The 19,084-nt window shown below is 30.0% G+C and overlaps 1 protein-coding gene across 1 annotated transcript; it reads left to right on the top strand.

The window, feature by feature from the left end:
- The first annotated feature begins 3,096 nt into the window (after nt 1-3,096).
- LOC132930027 (uncharacterized) lies at nt 3,097-6,192 on the top strand. Its single transcript, XM_060995685.1, has 2 exons — nt 3,097-3,629; nt 3,701-6,192. The coding sequence occupies exons 1-2, from the start codon at nt 3,097-3,099 to the stop codon at nt 4,764-4,766; spliced, it is 1,599 nt and encodes a 532-aa protein (XP_060851668.1). The 3' UTR covers nt 4,767-6,192.
- The last annotated feature ends 12,892 nt before the right edge of the window (nt 6,193-19,084 follow it).

Raw genomic sequence — 19,084 nt, 5'->3', positions numbered from 1 at the left:
CTATAAGTTATCGACGTCGTTTTTATTTCTTGTATGAAAGAATAGTAGAAAGGCATAATAAATTTGGTTTCGAAATGTGGTGAGCGAATGCCAAATAATTTAAGACTTAAGTTAGTAAATGTTATTGTTCTCTGTTAATTTTGATTAAATAAGGTTTTATTCAAAAAAGTAAATGGAAATTTATCGACCGTTTGTATATAGCCGAGTTTTCTATAATGGAATTATTTATTGATATATTGAGTTGGACGATTTCTGTTCATCCTATTGTATTATTATATTATTGTAATTAATAACTTGGGCATTGTTTTTTAAATTAAACAAACTTACACAGTTAATGTAATCAAAAAAAACAAAAATAAATACCAAATTGATATTTAATTTAGATCAATTTAATAGAAGTAATAATATTATATTAGTGTATTATTTTATCAGCATATTAGTATTAACAATATTTTATAGATATTTAAATATTATTTTAATTAATAAAAATAGAAACTAATTACTTTTTGGGTTTTTTTTTTGTATAATATAAAGTTTTATAAATAAATATAGAATAATTTTTAAAAAAAAGGAAAATTTATTCTCAATATTATATTTTGTTAACGAACTAACTATAATTAAATACAAATAAATAACAATCATAATAAAACAAAATAAACAAATAAACAAAAGGGTCAAACCATGTTTTGTTATAAGATATAATGTCTGTTAATGTATTTGTTTGTATAGAATATAATAATATTGTAAGATATAATAATACACTGTAAAAAAATAGCACAGTGGCGTAGTGGTAATAATTACGATTCATTTTATACAATAAAAATATTATTTAAAATAAAAGAAAGGTAGTATTTAATAAGAAGAAATAAATAACACGAACCATTATAATGTGTTACAATTTGAAATAGAAAATTACAATTTTCTCGCAACGTTCACTCAAAATTACGCAGTAATACAGTATACAGTGGTATTAGAAATGTATAGGTCTACATTTTACTCAAACCATGGTATTAGCGCACACGTGTAAACTTCAAACATCATCTTTACGCCAACATCAAAACAGCACGTATATAAACACTCGTCTAATGCCGAAATCGTGTCCACACTGTCTTGGTCGCAAGACGAATGAAAAATCGAACGCGTATAATATTTTTCACGATACACACACACACACACAACAATATCGTGCTATAGATACAGTACCCCGGAACAAACGTAAAATATTTGTAAATCTTACACACACGCATGATGCACACATTGCACGCAAACTTTTCTGAGGTTGAGGTACCAAAATACATACAAAAAATATAGTCGTCCTAAAGGTTGAAGTTTCAAAAAAAAAAAAAAAAAACACATTAACTTGAAAATGTGTACACACACACCATAAAAAGTCGTAAGATAACGAGCCACTAGTTGGGTGCCACTTTGTCGTATACCTATTAAACACGCTGATAACTTTGACGCACACGAATAAAAACGGAACACACATAATTTTTAAAATATAACACTTTATTAAAGCGTAGTGTTCTGTACAGCGAATCTATTTTCGTCTTCTGTTTTTCGTGGATCATACATTCATACCCGTTTATATTATAACTTAATCTACTTTCCTGTGTTTATATAAGTACTTAATTGTTATTGGCCTATTCATATTTACCGACTAAATTTGGTTGCTTGTTACATAAATGGTTTTTGAATTTAAATTTATACGTATCTAATACAAAATAAAACGCTAGTAACTTAGAGTTTGAGAATTTTAAAAGTTAATTAATTTATCGACAATTAATCATGATTGGGTTTGGTTATAACAGATTATGCCTACACAAAGTACGTTCGGTGTTCATTGATTTTTTTTTTAACATTAATATTTATTTTAATTATTGTTTATGTCGAATTCGACACTTTTATTATTGATAATGTATAGAGTTAAAAATAATAAAAAAAAAGAAAACAAATAATGACTCCCGACCAGAAGTCCTCCGTTATCGATGTTTCCAATTATATGGCAATATATTATTTCCCGTCTTATACAATTAGTTAATGAAGATCAAATCAAATATATATTCATTTATAACAAGATTACGCACCACAATAATTGTAGTTACGTTATTGAATATCTGCAGTAATTATTGTTTATTGTTATTATAATTAATAGTATGCTATCTGTTGTGTAAATACCAAATATTGATCAATATAATAGTTAATAACTAATAATAAAAAACAATATCTATAGTACAGGTTCAATCTGATAGTCAGAACTATTTACCACCGACTACCACAAGTAATATGATAGAATATAGATTCTCTATTTTCGCTATGAAAATAATATTTAACATTTTTTTAAATTAAATTAATTGTTAGCTTAAAATTATATAATAAAATAAAATAAACCGTCTGCTATCATTTCTCAATACTTGTATAGTTTATGTATAACAGCTTATAATATAATTACGTTTTGGAAATAAGAAAATAAAACATTTTATTTTATTTAAGACCTATGCAATAAAGTACAAATAAAAATCAGGATCGTAGAATGCACTTGTTCCATACTTGTTTAATAACCTAACTTTATTGGTGGTACCATTTCATAATATATAATACTACCGAGAAATAAAGTTTTCATTTTTAAGCCTTTCTTATTTGATAGTTGGTAGTGGAAAAAATAAATTATATCATTAGGACGTTCTACTGTTATATACATCTAGTTTTGTAATAATAATAATAATAGAAATATTTAGATGTAAGGTATAATTCAATATTACATTGACCACTACAGAATTTATATAATACATAATATTGTTTAGAGATAAAATCTGTTCAGACTTAAAATAAATAATATCAGAATCAAAATTTAAATCTAATTAATTAAATTTGACTTATTATATAAATTATATATTTTGTAAGGATAGGTAATATATAAATATCTTTTCATTATTATTATCATTTTTTTTTTTTACAAATACAAAATAATATTTACATATTATTTAATAATTTAAGTGTATGCGAACATAGGTCAGTCGCGATAAGTCAACCATCGAAGCAAGTCGTTCGTTAATTGTCGCTCCGTATCTACGTTTTGCTATCGCCTTTTGTATAATGCCGGCGTCGTCTTCGGGCGGCGACGACAATCGTCCGCACGCTCTTAACAATTCAGTCGGTAAAATAAAAAAAGCACCAAATGCTTCCAGACCACACAACACGGATCAGGAATGGACCACCAAGACAAGTAAAAAAGCATCTCAATCTAAGAAGGTATCAACTCCAACTAGCCCTATATCTCCCACTCTACAGCAGATTAAAAATAATCCACCAGTATTAAATATGCCCAACAATACATTCGATTACGACATTTCGTTATCTCATTCTACTAATGACACGGCCTCTAATAATATGAATATAGATATAGATTTATCGCATTCTACAACCGATCACGCTAATGTTCCCGTTTCCGCAAATACAACATACACCGCTGATATTTCAAACACTAATATAAATTACGATTCCAACGATATACAGTCCTTACGTAATTCCGAACAACTTAATAAATTTTTCTCCGCGGATTATAACGGTCCGTTCACTACCATTGCGGAACATTCAGATATCAACCTAAAAATTGATCACTGGCACCCGTTAAAATATGCAAAAATTTTTTCCACCAATTTCATTGGCATCAACAACATCAAACCAATTGGTCATAAAAAATCAAAATCACCTTCAATACTAAAGTTTCAGCCAACAACTTTCTCACCTCCCCTCTACTCGCAAACATTGGATTTACAGCATATATTCCATCTACGCTTATCTACTCTTTCGGAATTATCAGAGTCGATAGTTCCCTAACCGAAGAAGATTTCTGGGAAGGACTTGATAACACAGTCCGCGCTATTGCCTTCAAACGCATTTCAATCAAAAAGGATAATGTCCTAACGCCTACTCGTGTCGTGGAAATAAAATTTTTATCCCCCAAAATCCCAGATGCCGTATCAATTTACAACGTCATTTTCAAAATTTCTCCTAGCGTCCGTTCTCCCATACAGTGCAATAACTGTTTGCGATTTGGCCACACGGCTAAATTCTGTCGCAGTAAATCCAAATGCAGCCACTGTGGCTTAAATGACCATTCATTAACTACTTGCCCTTCAATCAACGCAACAGATCCAGTTTGCATCTTCTGTAAACTCCCCCACCTCTCCACTGACCGGAATTGCCAAGAGTGGTCATTCCAAAGGGATGTTAAGAAAATTATGGCTACGGAAAACTTACCCTTCCGCGAAGCAGTCTCTCTCAAGAAAAATAATTACTCCTCAAGTGCATTTAGCTATTCAAATATTGTTAATAAACAGTCTGTGTTAAATCCTTCTCATCAAGTTCCGGATACCTCCACTAACTCTTTCCCCCCGTTAACCTCTCAATCACATTACCACCATACACCTCATAGGAAGTATAACAATCATTCTTCTCACTCTAAACAAAAACAATTTCACGTTCCCAACCAATCTAATTTTTCCCTACCAAATGGGCACTTCATAGATTATGCTAGTAAAAATCGGTCCCAGGATCCCAAACCTCCTCAATTTGATCTAACCTGGGTCAATGCCTTCTGCATCAAACTCTCCGAATCCTTATCCAACTCCCCTAGCCTCTCTCCCTTATCTCCCTCTTCCCTTCAAAACTTAATTGAATCATCCCTTATGTCTTGTCTCTCAATTCCAAAAATCTCCGTTATTTCTTCTAATGGTCAATATTCTACAATGGAATGTTCGTAGTCTTCCTGCAAGACTACCTTCTATCCAACACCTCGTATCTTCCTATAATTGTTCCATAATACTTATTTCTGAGACTTGGTTACTTCCATCCCGTAATTGCTTTATTCCTCATTTTAATTTATTCAGACAAGATCGAGTCGATGGCTACGGGGGCGTCGCAATTGCCGCCCATACCTCACTTAATGTATCTTTAATAGAAATTAAACCCCCCTTAAAACAACTTCTCTTGGAAAATAATATCGATTTAATTGGTCTAAAAATAACAAATATTGACGGTTTACCTAATACATCATTCTGGTCCTGCTACAGTCCAAATGATTCACCTATCCCCTTTGAAGTATGGTACTCTCTCTTCCAACTCACAGATCACAACTCTTTCTTTACAGGTGACTTTAATGCCCATCACCCAGCCTGGGGTTCCACTACGTCCACCAGACGGGGTAACTTAATCTACGATGCGTTGAACTCTTCTAATCTTAATATACTTAATAACGGCTCACCTACGCATGTAGGCAGACCCAACTCAACCAATTCGTGTATTGATTTATCCTTATCCACTCCAAATTTATTCTGGCTTTCAACCTGGCGCATTATAGACGATCCTAACGGAAGTGATCATTTACCTATTATCATATCTGTCAATGTTACAAACCCTAACTCCTTACCAAATAACAGATCTACCTTACCCAATTATCTCTCCCCCAATCTCAAATTTAACCTCAATAAAGCTGACTGGCCCCTTTTTTCTCAACTCATCAATTCCTCTATCCCTCTTCTCAACACTTACACATGTCCATTAAAAGATTATGAACAGTTCACTCATATGATCTTAGATATTTCTAAGAAAACAATTCCTATCAAACGTAATAACCTTAACAATTTCCCTCCCTCTCCCCCGTGGTGGAACTCCTCCTGTTCCAAAGCAGTTTCCAACCGCAAATCCTTATATAAAACCTTCATTCGCTCAGGCTCCGTTCAAGATTATCTTACTTATCGCAATGCCAGCGCTGCAACCACACGTCTCTTAAAAGAATCTAAAAGACTAGCTTGGAAACAATTTTGTACGAACCTCAACCCTTCTTCATCCATTCAATCTACCTGGACCACCGCTAAACGCTTTCGCAATAGTATTGTTACTCGCTCTCGTCCTCACAATGACAGTTGGTTCAATGATTTCTGTTGTAAAGTAGCACCATGTTATGTCCCTTCATCTTCTGAAGCCTTACATAATTCAATTTTGCCTGCCTCAAATACACTTACTAATCACATAATCTCCATGCCTATAACCTTAAGTGAGCTAAACGCCGCCATCGCCTCACGTAAATCAATCGCCTCCGGCCCTGACAACATTTCCCCTGTTATGCTCAAACACCTTCCTACTAATGCCGTCGAGTACCTCTTGAATATACTCAACAAAATTCTCCTCCTCAATGACTCCTGGAAAGAGTTTATAGTCATACCTATTCCCAAAGCCAACTCTACCACTGCATTTAGGCCCATCGCCCTGTCCTCAGCGTTATGCAAAACCATGGAATTTATTCTAAAAAACCGCCTAGATTGGTGGCTCGAACATAACTCTATTCTCTCTGACAACCTATATGCTTTCAGAAAAGGAAGAGGTACACTTGATTGCCTCGCAAATTTTTCGAGTAAAATATACCAATCTTTTAACAACAAACATTTTTTACCTGCAGCCTTTATCGACATTCGTGGTGCCTTTGACTCTGTCCATATACCAACTCTCCTATCTCACCTTAATTCACTCCAACTACCCCCTATATTCATTAACCTTGTCTCCCTCCTGTTTTCACATAGAACTCTAAAATTCACATCCCCATACGGCTCTACAAACATACGCTCCACTTACACAGGTCTACCCCAAGGTAGCTGCCTAAGTCCCATTCTTTTTAATTTGTATATGAATTTCATTATTAAACAACTAAATACACTTGGACATGAGTGCCTAGTGTATGCTGATGATCTTGTCATATTCTCCTACAATTCAAATATCGATCTCGCTATTGACTCTTTAAACAATTCGCTCAATCTCCTACAAAACCTTCTATCTTCTTCCTTTTTCTCTGTAGCTCCCGAAAAATGTAAGGCCATGATTTTCACTAGAAGACGTTACCTTCTCTCTTTAGATATCACTATAAACGATTTTCCAATTCCAATTGTCCAGAACATAAAGTATTTAGGACTAACACTAGACTCCAAATTACGCTGGGCTCCGCATCTTCAACATCTCATTAAATTTACCTCTCTTTGGGCCAATTTCCTTAGATCAATTTCCAATACGTGGTGGGGATCACATCCCTCCACACTTTTAATCATTTACAAAGCTGTTATAAGGTCCAAACTTGACTATGGATGCTTTTTATCAGGCTCCGCATCCTATTCACATTGGAAAAAAATTAATAATCTCCAAAACTCCTGCCTTAAGTCAATTATTGGTGCCCTTAAATCTACCCCTAATGCGGCCGTTGAGATCGAGACGGCATGCCCCCCCTTTAATATCAGAAACAGATGGTTGGCTGGTAAATTTCTACTAAAAAACTTCTCCCTTCGTCATTCCACAATATTTAATTCCTTTCTTGACATATACTTCTCCTGGCGTTACGTTAAAAAATCTCTCCCAATTCTTGCCTCCACGGCATACTCCTTATCTTCAATCCGTAATTTTGTTACCAATTCTAAAATATTACCCTTATATGAAATTAATTATTTGGCTCTCTCCTACTCACCTATAGTTCACACCAACAGACATTTTCTGAACTTTACTTCCAAGGCACTTAAATCTATATCACCCATCATCGTCAACAATCTTTTCTTAGACTACATTCAAAATAATTTTCCAAATTCCACCCTAATTTATACAGATGGTTCAGTTTCCCCTCTTTCGGCTGGTTACGCTTTTTTCATTCCTGACTTACACATCTCCATGTCTAATAATCTACCCTCTTCTGCCTCATCATTCACTACGGAATGCTTCGCAATATTAGAAGCCCTTTCGACCATCTCTGCCCTCCCCCCCAGCAGTTATCTCATCGTCTCCGATTCCTTATCATGTCTTCTTAGCCTCTCCTCCGATTTTTTCAATTCCCGTCCTTCTCCTATTTCCATTAGGATCAGGCAACTTCTATATGAACTTACCCTTTCAGATTTTATAGTTGAATTCCTTTGGGTGCCCGGCCATTCTGGTATAAAAGGAAATGAAATAGCGGACTCCATTGCAAAATCTACCTCCTCGTTCTGCTGTCCTTCTCCTACTCTAATTCCCTGGACCGATTTTTGTCCCTTATTAAAATACCATATTTATAATTTATGGCGCAACCAATGGAACGGACTAGCCCCCAATTATGCCTCTTGGTACAAAAATATCTCACCATCTATCCCCTCTCACCCTTGGTTTCACAACCTCAAATTAAATCGTAAAATAATTACCTCTTTTTCACGTCTAAGATTTGGACACACCTTACTACCTTCTCACTCTTATAAACTTTCTCTCAATGACTCTCCTTTATGTATGTTCCACGTTCACGATCCCATGATTTGCGATATCTCACATATACTTTTTCACTGTCCCTCTCTGGTTCCCCAACGCAATACCCTCTTCACCCTAATCCACTCCTTTAATGTCAAACTCGACACTCAATCCATTCTCTCTTCACCAAATGTACCAATTATTACCTCACTTATATCCTTCATCAACCAGACTGGTTTAAAAATTTAATTTATTTGTAATATTATTTTTGTTGTTAATATTGTTTTCTATGTAATATTTATAATCATAATTGTCGAAGCTAATTGTTTACAAAGTTTCTTTTAATTAAAAAAAAAAAAAAAAAAGTGTATGCGAAGATAGAAAAAGAAATATGATAAGCTTGACGGAAAATACCATCAATTATAGTGATACTTTCTAAGTCAACCACTATAATATAAAATAAATGTGTAACAAAAACCAAAACAATAACAAAACATTTTTAACGAAACAATGATTTTGATCTTATAACTAGTATATTTGCACGGTTATTAATGTTGTTAAATATAACAATCGCCATATAAAACACGTTTACATAAAAACATAAATATTTAATTTTTGATTTCGCCTGAGGTTATACATGTTTTGGTTTTGTAATAAATAACAATGTTTTACTTATTCTTAAAAAAAAAAAAACACCATTAGGTAATGAATAAACCAAACATTTCTGTAACACTTTTAAAAATTGAAAACGATGCACGGAAAATATTAATTTTTTAGTTTTCAATAGTTTTCTAGAAATTTGTTATAAACCGGAAAATAACAAATAGCAATAAAGTTGAGTAAAACGTGGTTTATCTAAATGTCAACTAGTTTTCAGTTGCTTAAGTTCTGCACATATTATTTTAGATTCTGAGTGGGGTTATTGTATTGGTTTTATAATGATGTGTGTATTTGCTATTTATTATTATTATTATTTTGAGTGTCTGCAGCATGTAGACGCTTTTTGTAGTAGAAAAAATGCTTTTATTTTCAACTTTAAGGGGGTTTTCTGGTAGATAACTGAATATAATTAGTATACTTTGAGTCAAAGGTGAAAAGATAATCGAGAATCTCAAAAATATGTACTATATTATAGGGATAAACAGGAGTTTTCGCATTATTCAGTTTCCGATAAAATGTATTTTTCCAATAATAATTCCATAACAAATTACTGCGAAGATTTGAATTTTTCTATAACGCCACTGTTAAAATAAAAACAAATCATTTAACAACACGAAATTTGAAAATATATATTGAAAAGTTTTGTCTATATTACGTAAACAATATATGTGTAGTCAATCGAAACGAAGAAAAGCCAAGTTGGATTTAAATAGTAAACGAAACCACACCAGAACAATAATAATATACTGTGTGTTTAATCGACGAAGCGGGTTCGAAGTTGACACGCCTGCCGAGCGATTAGACTACGGACAAGCCAAATGCGATGACGGATTTCAAATGGTAAATGGCACTATAATGCCGAGTCTACGGCAGTGTGTGGCAAGACCGAATTCAAGCGATTGTGGATTTGAATATCACGTGAGTAAACGTTTCCGTAACTCGATTAGACAAAAACACAAACTCGTTCCCGCGATTACCGGAGGTTTAGACTTCAGATCACTGATACGCTAATACTATAAATAATTTTATGTTAACAAGTCGGAAAGCGGGCACGTGGGTCCAGCAGTTTATGTATAGCTAAAAAAAATCGAGAAGTCAACCTGTCCCGGACAGGGGACCGCCGACTGTTGAAATGTAAATCGGACGAACCCGTAGAACCGAATAGTCCGAGAGATCAGAAAATATGTGCACGAAGTCAGTGCACGTGTGGATTAGCTGACGGATAGCTGCAATTTATTGTCGTTTCTGCTGCGCAGCATCGAAATACAAATTGATTCCTTTGATCTTCTACATCGTTTGATATATCATATAATAATGTCAAATAATAGACGGTAAAAGATCTTGTTGCGATGGCATTAAAATCGGGTGATGGCCATTGGGAGATGAGATAATAATCAAATTCATAGGTCATCTTTACCGTGTACAAAGCTAGAAAAATAATGTCATGCAAAAATTAGATTTTCTAAATTTGTAAACTATATGATTTAAAGCATATTAAGTAATAAGTTAGTATTATGCAGAGTCGTCAAAACACTATAATTTCTATGTCTAATAACAATAAAATTTTTATTGACTATAATAATAATATCAATGTTTAAAATAAATATTAATGCTCTATAGTCTATACAGTGTATTAAACTATAAAACAATACTGGAAATTTTATAGTATTTTAATTCGGTCAAAATTATTATTGATACTTGAATTTTCATCAATCTTAATCATAATTAATATAAATATAAAATATATAAAATTGAATTTTTAACAATCAACAAGAATTATACCAAATTAATTACCCTGATAAGTGTGAATATAATATTATGTTTCTTAAAATATAACGGGACATACATTTACTCACGTCTAAAATTAATTTATAGACATGCGGTGGTATGGAATAACGTATTTTTCGCTTGAATTAAATTAATAATGAATAAATGTTTGTAATATTCCGTTCCTAGACGTTCACATACAAATTTGAAGCATTCAAATTAATCATACTTTACGATTTCATGATTTATAAAATATGTCAAGTGTGCAAGAGCCGAATGATGAAAGATGTAGGAAAATGTTTGGGTATTATATGTGTAGTATACGACTGAAATATTTAAAGATGAGTACTCGAGGGACAAATATTAATTAAGTAGTGATAATGTTTTATTTTTTTTACAAATTATAAAGTGTAGGTATGTGCACAATCGTGTGTTTTAAATTTGAAACTTAAAAGTCTTAGACTAGTAGTGGTAAGTCTGCGGGATATTTGATATTATTGAATAGTACATTAGTACATTCGTGATTTGATGAATAATTTATAATTTGTCACGTAATACTTAGGTATTTAAATTTTTTTCAACCAAATATATTAATATTAATCAATTCATAAATCCCTTTATTAATATTTGAATCATTATAAACTTTCATTATTTATTAAATAATGTTTAAATTAAAATTAAACACAAGAAGACATCATCAGTTAATGAAATTTATATAAAAAAATATAGTATATTTCGATTAGACATTGAATAATTTTAAATATTATAAAAAAGAGATGACTTTTTATAGGGCCTCTCAGTTTTTATTTTATTTATTTGAAGTAATATAGAAAGATATAAGAACCAATTATTATAGACGTTAAAAATGTACTCATGTATATCATTAAAGTATTGTAGTTAGTTAACATTTATAAAACTCAGAAAAATTATTACCTATTACTTTATATTCTATTGTGCAATTAAAAGAGTAGTGAAACTTGTTATACTCGACTTTTACGTTCTATTTTTACAAAAAGTGTACCTTATTTTTAATTAATTAATTTATCTAGATCATATAGTTAAGATAATATATTTAATATTTATGCACTTAAGATAATATTTATCGGGTGACTATTTTTTAAAATTTTTTCAGATAAGATAAAATTATTTACTGCGACAATTCTTAATGTTGATCTATGCCTACATTATTATAATGCTTTTTACTTAAAAATGATGATAAAAAGCACATTAATATTTTTTTCTATTTTAAATTATAAAAAATAGAATAGTTTAATTATTGATGGTATACTATTTTATGTGTACTTACCTACAAATTACAATAAGCTTAAATTAAGATTTACAATTTTATTAAATAACGCAATATTTCTTCCTAGTTTACCAGAGCTAAAAATGTAGAAAAATCAAATATTATATTCTGTTAAAAACATAAAGATAATGCAAAGTACAAAAGACACGCAAATGTTTTTGTAGCTTTAAGTGGTAAAAAAGGAACGGCAATTTACATTAATGCAGAAGTACCTAGGCTTAAGCTAATTATCTTTTGTAATATTTTAAAGAAAGGAGTACTTATTTAAGTTATTATAATTAAATAATATGTTAAAAATATGTGATATTATGTTTTTACTCTATTAAACTGTAATATCTATACTTATAACTCAGGTAAGTAGTATAAAATATATGAAAGTAAATTATAAAAAATAAATAAATATAAATACCATTCAATAACATAAATATTTTTTTTATGGACTGTTTTTAATTTTTTTTTGTTATGTACCTCATACTAAATAGAAAATTCCAAGTGATTCATTTTATTTTTAGAAGTTTATTTGTAGAATTAATTATTTAAATTAGTTAAAATATATACACAATTGCTGTAAAGTGTAAGCAGTTCCACATAATTAAATAAAAAAAAGTAACTTTGTAATATTAAAATCTGAATAATATGATAAATTGGTATACGTACATGTATTAATGTATGAGTCTAAAAAAGTATGTGCTATTTTCAAACATTCAAAACCTTAAGCGTGTCGTCATACAACAGATTAATTGACAAAATTTAAAATTTTACATACATTAAGTTTGAATACATTTCTCAAATTTTATTAAAATATACTCATTCGAAATTAGTGGCATTAATCCATTGATGATCTTAATTTAAATTAATAAAAAACAACTAATAATAATATTTTAATTAAGTTTTTACTTTATAATGCATTTAGTGTTGTGCAATAAATCAAGGGACATTTTAGACCCAGGCGTAAACTTTATATATTTCCGAGTGGTGTGAGGAATACATTTTAATTTTAGTACATATTTTATTATACATTTTTTTCGTAGTAAAATCTTTTCTTTTTTTTAATATAATTTATTGTGTATAAAAGAGGTAATATTATTACGTTAAAGGACGACATTTCCAACATGTTTATTATTAATATTATATTTAACTTATGAAATTGTTCGTTTAATATCTTTTATTTTTATCGTTAAAATCTTGGTTTAGAGTTAAAAAACGAGATTTTTAACTACCGTTAGTAAATAAGCGAGTTGTATAAATATAGTGGCCGATTTAAAATCACTTCATTATGCCCAATCCACTTGTCTCGATACTTTGATAAATGTAATAATTAACTGGCTAACTTGTTGTACTTATTCATTGTCCAGCTGTGATTAATTATTAGTGTTTTTAATAGCTGTCACTATTAATAGCAGAATGACGTATGTTTTTTTTTTAAATATATTGCAATGTACATTTTATCGTTTAATAAAAAGCATAATATCATCTGAAAATATCAACACATTTATTGTCAGTGGTATTGACTAGTGAATTTGACATGCTTTGCACAAACCCTGGTTAATCCCAATGAATCTATAATAATTCTACTTAACGTTTATGTTCAGCTTGTACTAGGAAACGCCTACACGTATGACCTTAGAAACGACATTGTTTTTATAAGAAGGTACTGGGTGTTAAAGTGAAGAACAATGTTTCAATTTGTGATTCATATTTAATCAATCAGTTTTAGTTTCTTATCACGGAAGCTCAATTGATTATTAACAACGAATACATCTACTACTGCGCTATCTCTGAAAAAGTAAATGTTCATTCTATTATTTAAATATTTCATATTAATTTAATTTATCATCGTCTTTAATTGCATTTCTGAATACACGTGCTTTGTATTTTTGTAAAATATTTAGTGAAGTAATATAATATTATACTGAATAGGTATAACAAAAATTAAAAAAAAAAAACACAGATAACGTAAAATGAAACATTCAAAATTTTAATTTATTGTTGAAATTTTTTAAAGTATTCATAACAGGTACTTTTATCGTGTTTATAGTCATACTGCTAAGCTTACTTAAAATGCATATATCTACGTGTATTTATTTTTCTTTATTCGTTATGAATGAAAGAGTATTATATTAATAATTTCAGAATATGCGGAAATAAATTAGTTAATAATATTATTCTATACTTGTGGACTATTAGTTTTATCAAAAAATGTGGGTGCGTTGACTTTTTGAAAACTATTTGTGCTTGAAAAAAATCTTTTTAAAAAAACGCTCAACTTAAAAATATAAATTATATACTCACTAGTATTTCACATAACCGTGCAATTTAAACATATCTACTTTTATTAAAAATATTTAAATTATATTGAAATTGATAACTATTGTTCATTAGGTTACTCTAAGAAAATAATTAAGTATTTTATTTTAATTTCTAAGATCTTGTTCTATATATTTTGACATGGTGTTTCTTATAGAATATGTCTTGACGTCTCTAACGTCACACTAGTTAATATCGTCTTAATATTTATAGGTATCAATATTGTACCTGTGCAGTGGTTGGAAGTTCACACTACATTATGGACTTAGTTTAATTTGTATTATATCTTTACTATCATAGAATGTTGCATAAAATAGCTATAATATAAAATAAATTTTATTTCATCTACAAAAGAATATTTTAAATTCTTGTCGTTATCTATAAAATCATTTCTCGTTCATCAAAGTGGTGTACCCAACAATTATTAAATACATTGTATTCGTCTTAAGTTCCACCTTTAAAAATATAATTAAATATAATTTGTTTATACAATGAAAACCATTAGCAGTGGTTTTCCGGCTCACAGTATTATATAGCTAGTATGATAATTTTAATTGGTTTTCAATTGAAAACGAGAATTTAATTAATACAGAACTCGTAATACGTATTACGAACCATATTTCTTGATAGAAATTTCCATATTTTATGCACAGTTTAATATAAGAATGAGTTGAAAAGTTCGCACGTCAAATACCATGATTATAAGAAAACAATATGCTGTTGGAAAAGTTAAGGCAGATAAAAAAAAAAAAAAAACTATTCATTAATATCTTCGCGGAGGTATATTCGTTTTGTAAAAGCTGTACGTACTAAATCAAATTTGTGTACCAAAACAATATATATATAAAATGTACATTATACACGACTTTCATAATATTTCGTTTCAATAAATATTTCTGTACAATTTATTGGTATCGATAACGATATGTACGTGACTAGTTCTCGACTTTCGTTACAAACGTTTTCCGATGTTTATTGTGATTACAATATAAACTCGACCGTATAACTCGCAGCCAATACTGATTGTATGGCAAGCCGACTTCACGTAATGCACTAATGTATCGTTTGGCGACAGTTAGCTCAATTCCACATCGGCTAAAACGCGTTCTAATAGGGTCCGTAGCGGGGTAAATCCTCGGACGAGATTTCGTTAAACACAAACATTTAATCCTTTTTCTTTTTAAGTAAACCAAATCCAAATCCGCGACCTCGAAGAATTCGTTTTAGTTCAACGGCGGTGGATCTTAACGTCTATTAAGCTCACGTACCGATTTGGAGATGCGATAAGTGTCGCGAAGGACGTTTTCGAATCCTCGGCGATTAAAATAAATCCTTATTCGACGTGACGTCCAAAAGCTATTCACGTGGGTCGATCATCGGAGTATGCCTGCGAACGTCAGAAATCCCGCGTGACCGTTTACCGTTCGGCTGCCGTTCGATTTGATTCCCGTCGATATATCAGATTGGCTATCCGCGAAATACCGTCATGCCTATTATTATTATTATTATTATTATTATTATTATTGCGTACAAATACGCGCTTGTACAAACACGCGAGTACCTGCATCTTGTTAACGGACGCGACTATAGGTCGACGGCCTGCGTTGTTTTTCTTTGGGATTAAGTCGAAAAATTGTGCCAAAAATACAAGTTTTTCTTTTCCATACCGACGTCAGCGAATAGCATCGGCTCGCTGCACCCTTTACAATCCACGGCAATATAATAACTCAGTCGGCAATCGAGAATCTGGATCTTGGCCCAGATCCCAACACACCCCAGCTATGGTGCATTGTATTATTACCTTCCTCCCGGGTCTCTTTCAAACTGAATTTGCGTGACATTTATCCCGTGGAGATTATACGACTTTACACGACTTTGGCCACTACACAAGTGTATAGAATTGAGTTTGAGGTGCGCCGAATGGGCGAATTGCAATAATTATTGTCTTTGTCGTACTATCTGTAAAAAAATAATGCGGCCTGTGCGTCATAACAATGTCATGTCTGAAGCGACTTACTGGCTGCTGTAAATGCAAATTGTACTTATTTTATCGTATTCCAAAAATGTACTTACTTAAAAAATGTAGCCATATGCGGTTGCAGACGTCTTAATAGTTTTATACTGTGAATTTATCATTCAATTTGTTACAAATAGGCACATATATTTTCCTGAAAGTCAGTTATGGTTTATTTCATTCACTTTTTGTCCACCAAGAGAGTTAAAATTTTGCTTTCTTATTTGGATTTAGTGACAATATAAATTATAATTATGTAGTTGAAATAATTATAGTAGGTGCTATTGTTCAAGTTCAATCAATGGAAGCTGCTATATATTGCTACTTGCCACTACTGTTTCGTAAGATTCATTTATTTTAATATTTGTTTTAAAAAAAATATGTCTCATTGGGATAAATATCATAAAATGTTATATAAGTTTAATATCATAATGATTTTGATTTATGATGGGACCGTAAATTAAACCATGGTAAAAATACATTTTTTAAAGTATAACAAAAATAACAGAATAGCATGATATGTAGTATATAAAGGAGTGACTTTAGTTTTGTGTACAATTATTCACTTTTATGTTGGTATTTCAGATACACATTATTATACCATTAAATAGGACAACAACGAAAACCAATTTTTTCGGCTAACTTCTTTCTACCGTATTCATACTTTAATGGCAGAAATAAAATAAAATAGTTTTATTTTTGTGTGTTATAAATATGTATTTTTAAACTGAGGAAGACTTACGTAATATTCATAAATAATTAGGCACTATACATTAACTAGGTATAGGAATATAGTAATCATAGTAGTAATTTTAAATATATATTATTATTTTATTAGGTATGATTTGATGATCTTACAGTATTCAATTGTTTGAAGTTGATTCGTATTATTTTTGAAATTTTATGAAAATTATTATTCAAACATAATGTTGTGAAATATTTACACAAAATGTATTTATATTTTTTTTTTTTGTTACCAATAATATAGAATTATCGGATAACCTCATAATGAATTTTTTTTCCAGCTAATATATTTTAATATTATGATAAAATGTTTAATGCATTTCCCACTCCAAGTGTCCACATATGCAATGTGCATACGTAACGTATGATTGTCGTCCAAAATTTTCTTAAAAAAACAAATATGTTTAAATATTTTGTATAACTATTATTAAACACGTAAAAACTAAGAATAGTCAAATTTATAAGTGTTTTATCTCCGATGAGATATTCAGTGTTTAAGACTTTAATTGCATGTGAAAAGGAAGTGGAAAATTCAATTTAATTAAAAACGAACGTTGGAGTATTGCCAAAATAGTTTGCTAATCGACAAGGCGTTTCTTGTTTGCATAATGTTTGTTTTATTTGTAGGCATTTCAAATCATCTGATAAATAATACTTAATTGTTATAAATTGAAACTATCTTAAAGTTTCAATTCATTTTTACATAGCTTAAACATATTATAATTTTATATTTCTATTATAAGATTATAACTAATTTATAGCGTGCAATTTATTTTATTTACACATAATTAAAGAAACGAAACCCCTAGAAATCTGATTTATGAAATAAATAAAATGACGTACACGTGACTTCTACATGACGTGTAAAAGTCTACATTTCAAAACTAAAAATAACCTTAACCACTAAAATCTTAACTTTTTAAACTTAAACTTATGAAAAAATATATCATTTAAGATTTGAATACTAGTAACATAACATTTTGATGTATGCACTTAATATATTAAGCGTTGCATATAAATATGTTAAGAATAAATAACCGATTAATAAAATAAATTTCTTTATTCTGTAGTATAATGTTAAAATAATACATTCATAATAAATTATCATTATAAATTATTTCATGGGTAAATTATGATATAATTAATAAATAAACGAAATTACTAAATCGTTTACACCATACTTATTTAAATTATTTTAATATAAGTTGACAAATGATGGTGCATATATGATACAATATAAGTGTTCGGATTTATTTCTATTATTTCATATTTTTTAATTAAATATTATTTTTACATACATACGTATGTGTAAAAAAGAGAATTTGAGATATTGAGGGAGTTTTTTTACATATGTATATAACAATGAATTTTATTGGGGAATTAATCAATGTAAAATGAATACAACATTAATGTTTATATTATAAACCAAAAATATTACAATCCTTATTTAAACATTAACAGATAGTGGGCAATTATTCTAGTAAATTGTTATTGACAAGAAAATCTTTTTTTTTTTTTAAAAAAAAAAACCAAGACAAATCATGTTGAATAAACGTTGATAAAGGCAAAGGAACTGCCCGATTCAAAAAAAAAATAAAAAAAAATAAGCACCATTTTTTAGAAAAACCAATATATCTGTTCAATATTATTATTTAAATTCAATCAAACCGTATTACACTTGAAGTAATACATAATAATATTCTACACTCTATTTATAGACGTGATAGAGACCCGATATTGAAATTGTTGTACAATTTAAATTTGAGTTTTGAAAGAACATTATTTCTCATTAGATTACATTTTTATTATCGGAATAAGCGTGTAGTCGAATGAGATCAATTATTTCTCAGCTGAAATTCCATTAAAATTACAATTGTTTTTTTTTTTTGTTTAAATCCAATACGACATTACCAATAGTACAGATTATATAAAAATAAAAAAAATAATTGCTTATGTCATCATTTTTGAATTTATAATAATAATACAGCATTGATTATAACCCAATAATTCATAATTGAATATTAATATAATTTTAA

The sequence above is a fragment of the Rhopalosiphum padi genome, chromosome 4 (assembly GCF_020882245.1).
Source record: "Rhopalosiphum padi isolate XX-2018 chromosome 4, ASM2088224v1, whole genome shotgun sequence".
Classification (NCBI taxonomy): domain Eukaryota; kingdom Metazoa; phylum Arthropoda; class Insecta; order Hemiptera; family Aphididae; genus Rhopalosiphum; species Rhopalosiphum padi.
The sequence above is the reverse complement of the archived record's forward strand: the minus strand, read 5'-3'. Positions and strand labels throughout refer to the sequence as shown.

Bases quoted from the DNA above. Each gene is read 5' to 3' on its own strand.
- LOC132930027 (XM_060995685.1), top strand. From the start codon at position 3,097: ATGCCGGCGTCGTCTTCGGGCGGCGACGACAATCGTCCGCACGCTCTT. The intron at 3,630-3,700 runs GTTAAAATATGC...TTGGTCATAAAA, and splicing joins AAAATTGATCACTGGCACCC to AATCAAAATCACCTTCAATA.